The sequence below is a fragment of the Salmo salar genome, chromosome ssa20 (genome assembly GCF_905237065.1).
Source record: "Salmo salar chromosome ssa20, Ssal_v3.1, whole genome shotgun sequence".
Taxonomy (NCBI): Eukaryota; Metazoa; Chordata; class Actinopteri; order Salmoniformes; family Salmonidae; genus Salmo; species Salmo salar.
Genome location: NC_059461.1, coordinates 5661654 through 5668060, shown reverse-complemented (window position 1 = coordinate 5668060; position 6407 = coordinate 5661654). Strand labels below are relative to the sequence as shown.

General features: G+C 43.5%; 1 protein-coding gene across 2 annotated transcripts; it reads right to left on the bottom strand.

Moving 5' to 3' along the window:
• Nucleotides 1-330: 330 nt before the first annotated feature.
• LOC106580206 (heparin cofactor 2) lies at nt 331-6032 on the bottom strand. 2 transcript variants are annotated; one of them, XM_014161022.2, is made up of 8 exons: nt 5920-6032; nt 5525-5580; nt 4800-5087; nt 2586-3229; nt 2220-2368; nt 1844-1968; nt 1339-1483; nt 331-1146 (listed from the first exon to the last, which is right to left on the bottom strand). In XM_014161022.2, exons 3-8 carry the CDS (start codon nt 5084-5086, stop codon nt 955-957), a joined length of 1542 nt encoding a protein of 513 aa, XP_014016497.1. In that variant the 5' UTR covers nt 5087; nt 5525-5580; nt 5920-6032; the 3' UTR covers nt 331-954. The 2 variants fall into 2 exon arrangements, with proteins under 2 accessions (XP_014016497.1, XP_045560234.1); XM_045704278.1 differs by having other exon boundaries at nt 4800-5228; nt 5920-6031.
• Between the last annotated feature and the right edge of the window lie 375 nt (nt 6033-6407).

The window sequence follows — 6407 nt, the reverse complement described above, 5'->3', positions numbered from 1 at the left end:
TAATATGTGTATAGGTGTTTTGAATTAATCAATCACCTTAGAAAGCGCTGTCCATTTCGTTGTTGGGCTTTGAAACAACATCCACATTGACCATGTTTTACACTCAGTTTCAACCTGCTGTTGAACTTCGAAGTCCTTGATGATCTTCTTGGCCTCATTGTGACACCGGGTGCAGTAGATGTCCTGGAGGGCAGGGCAGGCAGTGTGCCCCCCCCCCCATTTTTTTGGGGGGAAAGCTGATAAAATATATATATATTGGTGAAAAATATTTTTTGATTAGTCCATGAACAGACACATCGTGACACACAGAAAACATGTTTTGCGCTGGCATTTTAACTTGTAAAGCCCTTTTAATGTATGTCATACAACACAAAAGTAATTTCAAACGTCTCTTATGCTTTTGCATATATTTTAGCTAAACTTCTTGACAGAACTTCACATACTCTTCAGAACATCTAAACCTCCTAAATACATAAAAAAATACAAAATATCCAACCTTTTTAAGTCATGGTCAAATTGACACATTTACTTTCTCTAAAATGTTTCTTGAATAGCCAAAGCAGTCACAACATAGCATTAATGTGGTCACGGCGATACATTATCAAGGTTTCTAGTTGAACAGCCTCCACTGTAAATGTGGGGAGAGATGGAACATTAACAGACAGCAAATAACAAACACTCCTAACTGACCTCTCCCTCAGACACCGGTTAGTAGTCTGATTGTAGGATCAGCAGGATTGGTTAAAAGGCAAATATTCTTGAAATGGCTTCCTACTTTGGGTAGATGCTAGCTGGAAAAAGACATTAAAGCGATAGTTCACCCTAATTAGTGGTCAGGTAAACAAAACCAAAGCATGGATTTCTGTCCATAGATTGCTTACAGGGTAAAGAAACCAATATGTCAATGTGTAATTTGGGTGAACTATCCCTATAAGATACAGCGTTACCAAGCTTTTAGCTCTGTGAGGGGTCGACCACACGGCCCATGAACACAAGGCAGTCTGTGCGGTGCTCATAGATGAGGAAGAGGAAGGGATGGTCGACGATAAAGCGGATCTGGGAGGAGAGGGGCATGAAGCCCACTTGGGTTAGAGCCGCAGCCTCTGTCCCCTCCTCATTCACGGTGATCGTCCCCTGGTGCTTCAACTGGTGGTGAGGGGAGAAACAGAAAGGTAACATAGTTCAGAACCTAGTCTTGACCTAGATATATTTAAACATTATTAGATAGCCTGAACTTATTTGGCTTTGACAGTGTATTGACGTTATTAGAATAGAGTAAATTAAAGTGAAAATTGGGGTGTTTTTCAGGTGGGACTCAAATCTAGAAGGTAGGTTTACCCAGTTAATAGCGATCTTCTCGGAAGTCATCCCCGTGAAGTCACCCTTCTCCTCAAACAGGTCTGTGAGGCCCATCTCCTTCAGGTTATCTATCAGGTCATAACTCTGCTCCAGCTTAAACTTGGGAAACACCACCTCACGCGTCCTGGGGGAGAAACCAATACAGAAAATAATCTTTTAGACCCATATATCTTATCCATAACTCCCATCATTTGTTATACTCTAACCTAGTGGTCATCTTACCGGGTCTGGTGTTCTTTCCTGTTCACCGTGTGTAGTCAGTTTTTCTTACCTGGGGCCCAGGTCTGCTCACTTGCCGGTCAAGTATTGCCAGGAGTGGTCACGTATTGTCTTGTGTGGTCATGTCTTTTATCAAGTCTGCCTGTCAGTCAATCATGTTTTCTTACCTCTTGGACAGGTAGTCATAATGTTCAGACCAGGTGTGGTCATTATGTTATGACCTGTTGTTCAGCTGTGACCAGGTGTGGCAGTAATATGGTCTTACCTGTTGGTCATGTTACTGAGCCACTTGTTGACCACGGTGGGGGAGATCTCTTTCTCCAGGTTCCTCATGCCAGAGATCTTCCTGGGCAGGGCGATGAGCATGCTGATGTTCCCCGCGTAGGGTAGCTAGAATAGCAATAATCATGGTTTGATTCATTTTTTTTTTAACCTTTTTCACCTCATGTTGACTACAATTGTGCTTTTCCAGTTCTCAAATCTCTTTGCATTGGAAAATGCTAGAACATTGTTTCAAAGCAACTTTTGAACCCTTTAGGGCCATCATCTGACTTGGAAGCATACCGTAGGACTATATCACAGTGCACTTAATCTTCTTTCTTTTTGAACCCACTTCCCCCAACTAAATGACTACCACCCACCTGTAAGATGTCACACTGCAGTTCATGGTCTGCAGCCACCAGGTAGTTCCCTTTGTTCTGCATCATTGGCACTCGAACATTCGTCTTTTCATTCACACGGAAGTTCCGGTAGTGAGTCCTCTCTTTTGGGAATTTCTGCTGCCATGTACCTGTTTGTGTTGGTGAGATCGACTGGCTTGTGTCAATAAGATATTTCACAACTAACTTACAAAGAGAGGATTTGAATCTAGCTGTTCAAATGTAATGGAAATGTAAAACAGCCCATAATATATCAACTTTAAAATCTAAGGCTAGATAGAAAGATACTTGAACCTTGGTCAATAGAAATGGCATAGTTGAGGCTTATTTCTCTGATGTTGTCCATACCTTTAAAATAGAGGTAATTGAGTAGCATCAGCACCATACTGGGGTCCACACTCTTCAGAGGTTCTCTAATCAGTCCTTTGGTCAGCTTCGAGATGCGCCAGTTGGCCTTGTCCACAAACACCTTGTCTTCAAAGTCCACTGACTGGGGCTCTGCAAAATAGTATGCCTTGGTATTTGCCCGGAAACTCGGTTCCACAGCCACCTCTTTTTTCACGTACAGGTCGTTAACGGATCGCAATGTGTATCCGAAGTTCCGTCGGAAGAGTCTGTGCGTAAGCTTCCGGAACAGCTTGTGTACAGTAGCGTTGTCATAGTGATGGCTTGCATTGACGAAATCGGCAAATCCCAGCGTCTGGTAAAGCTGCGCATGTGTTCCGGGCCCCGCTCCAAGTGACATCATTCCCATGGCAATGGAGATTCCGATGGGCGCCAGCAGAATGTTGTCGGTCTGGTTTACATCGTTCCGAAGGCTACGGTAGAGTTTAAAGCCAAAGTGGGCGTTGACCAAATTGATTCGTTGGAGGCGTGAGTGCCCATGGAATAGGCGTAGAAGTCTGGCCCGCCGCGTCTTTGGGTCTGAGGGTTCAGCGAAGATGTCGATATCTGGAGCGGGAGTTGCGATCTCATCAATCTCATCCCCTTCACTGTAATAATATAAATATTATGAAAATAGCTAACCCACAAGCGTGCACCATGCTCCAGCCAACTGTGCCACTTCAATCAAAAATATGTCTACAGAGCTTCCCAGTGCTCAAATCACTTGACATTGTACAGTCGTGGCCAAAAGTTTTGAGAATGACACAAATATTAATTTTCACAGTTTGCTGCTTCAGTGTCTTTAGATATTTTTGGCAGATGTTACTATGGAATACTGAAGTATAATTACAAGCATTTCATAAGTGTCAAAGGCTTTTATTGACAATTACATGAAGTTAATGCTAAGAGTCAATATTTGCAGTGTTGACCCTTCTTTTTCAAGACCTCTGCAATCCGCCCTGGCATGCTGTCAATTAACTTCCGGGCCACATCCTGACTGATGGCAGCCCATTCTTGCATAATCAATGCTTGGAGTTTGTCAGAATTTGTGGGTTTTTGATTGTCCACCTGCCTCTTGAGGATTGACCACAAGCTCTCAATGGGATTAAGGTCTGGGGAGTTTCCTGGCCATGGACCCAAAATATCGATATTTTGTTCCTCGAGCCACTTAGTTATCACTTTTGCCTTATGGCAAGTTGCTCCATCATGCTGGAAAAGGCATTGTTCATCACCAAACTGTTCCTGGATGGCTGGGAGAAGTTGCTCTCGGAGGATGTGTTCGTACCATTCTTTATTCATGGCTGTGTTCTTAGGCAAAATTGTGAGTCAGCCCACTCCCTTGGCTGAGAAGCAACCCCACACATGAATGGTCACCCTGTCTTCTCTGGACAAGTTTTTTTTCCGGATGCCCCAAACAATCGGAAAGGGGATTCATCAGAGAAAATTACTTTACCCCAGTCCTCAGCAGTCCAATCCCTGTACCTTTTGCAGAATATCAGTCTGTCCTTGATGTTTTTCCTGGAGAGAAGTGGCTTCTTTGATGCCCTTCTTGACACCAGGCCATCCTCCAAAAGTCTTTGCCTCACTGTGGGGTGCAGATGCACTCACACCTGCCTGCTGCCATTCCTGAGCAACAATTCAACCGCTCTCTTTGAAGTTCTTGATGATATGATAAATGGTTGATTTAGGTGCAATCTTACTGGCAGCAATATCCTTGCACGTGAAGCCCTTTTTGTGCAAAGCAATGAGGACGGCACGTGTTTCCTTGCAGGTAACCATGCTTGACTGAGGAAGAACAATGATTCCAAGCACCACCCTCCTTTTGAAGCTTCTAGTGTGTTATTCGAACTCAATCAGCATGACAGAGTGATCTCCAGTCATTTCCTCGTCAACACTCACACGTGTTAACGAGAGAATCACTTACATGATGTTAGCTGGTCCTTTTGTGGCAGGGCTGAAATGCAGTGGAAATGTTTTTTGGGGATTCAGTTCATTTGCATGGCAAAGAGGGACTCTGCAATTAATTGCAATTCATCTGATCACTCTTCATAACATTCTGGAGTATATGCAAATTGCCATCATACAAACTGAGGCAGCAGACTTTGAAAGTTAATATTTGTGTCATGCTCAACTTTTGGCCACGACTGTACTCATCCTCTAACAATGTATATCACCTACCTGTAGTCATCCCCCCCCTCAACCAGGATCTTGTCAAAGTCAATGTAGTCTTCATCCTCGAAGCCTTCCAGGGGCAGATCGTTGGTCACAGTGTTCTCTTTGTGGAACTCCAGAGGAATGTTCTCCACGTCCAGAGCTCCACCCTGGCTAAGGCCTCGTGGGTCTGGCTCAGTGTTTGGGGTCGGACTCTGGTCATAGAATCTGAAGTGAGAGCCCAGGTCCTTGACCCCGGCCAGAGACGTTCCGACAAAGAGACAGGACACAGCGATGATCGTGACAACCCACATCCTTACACAGACATGACATAGAAAGCATTTATTAATCTAGAACAAACCACCTGACTTGAAGCCACCAGTGTTTCTAGTCAGGACTGCGTCTTAAGCCACGACACAGCAGGAATCAGGAACCCACCATTTGGGAAATACTGACCTAAGGCATTTATCAAGCACAAATAACCATGGTCAATATCAACATGTTTAGCCTTCTTTTGGTTGGATACATAAGACAGTTTCCCCATACATCAAAGAACATCCAAACATGTTATTAGAATTGAATTAACACTTTATTAAAACCCTTTCCTATATAATTTTTTTCAGCAGTTCAAATCTTACAAACTTTTCTGCTCAATTTCAGAATAAGTTTTCAGTTAATAAATAGTTTGTTAATAAGCATGAACACAACAACAATAGTCAATATATTGGCAGTAGGGGACTAAAATGGCTTACCTGTGCTTTCTCTGTGGTGGCGGGAACTTGTGTGTGTGTGTGGCCTGTTTGCAACGCTGTGAAGAAAGAGCAGAAAGACCAAACTGAACTTTGATGTCCTCTTCCCTTGAACAAATAACCCAGATCAAACAACAATGGGGACAAAGTCCCCACTGTATCTGTATTTGTTTTACTTGTTTTCCCATTTAACCAATTGATATCAATAACAAGGAAGCCAACATCAAAGGGTGTTTCACTGCCATGTTTAAATAATTGGAGGTTACACATTTTTACCTCATACATCAATTTTGTAAGCATGGGCTATTTTGTTGAATAGTTTTTTTGACAAGGTTATGACATGCCCATACGTTGTTATTTTAGATTTTATAATTCCATTGCAATCCAGATTGACTAACCTTGATGGTTTTAACAAATTTCTGCCATGGCACTGTGGACCACTGACCACTTCTGGCTGTACTATGTTGTCATGGGCTCTGCTGTGGAGGGCTCGGGTCTATGGACAGAGAAGTGTGTGAGATCGCCACCAAGTCTCCTCTCCTGACTTTTCCCAGCGGTGAACCACTCCGCTCTGAACTACAGTACAACTCTGCCCTGAAGAACGATAGTCACACCGGTACACACAAAACACAGACACACACACAAAGAACAACACCGTCAGGTGGTCAATTCAACTAACCTAAATAATGCCACCTGTATCTTTATTGGAACTCTACCTGCCCCCATCATGTACCTAGTTGTCCCTCTTCCTGTAAGAATTACTACCTGTCTGTCTGTCTGTCTGTCTGTCTGTCTGTCGTGCAGGCTGAGTTGAGTGATCTGCGATCCACCATCATCAACCTGTTGGACCCCTCCCCTGAAGGATCTGCTCTCATCAACAAACTAG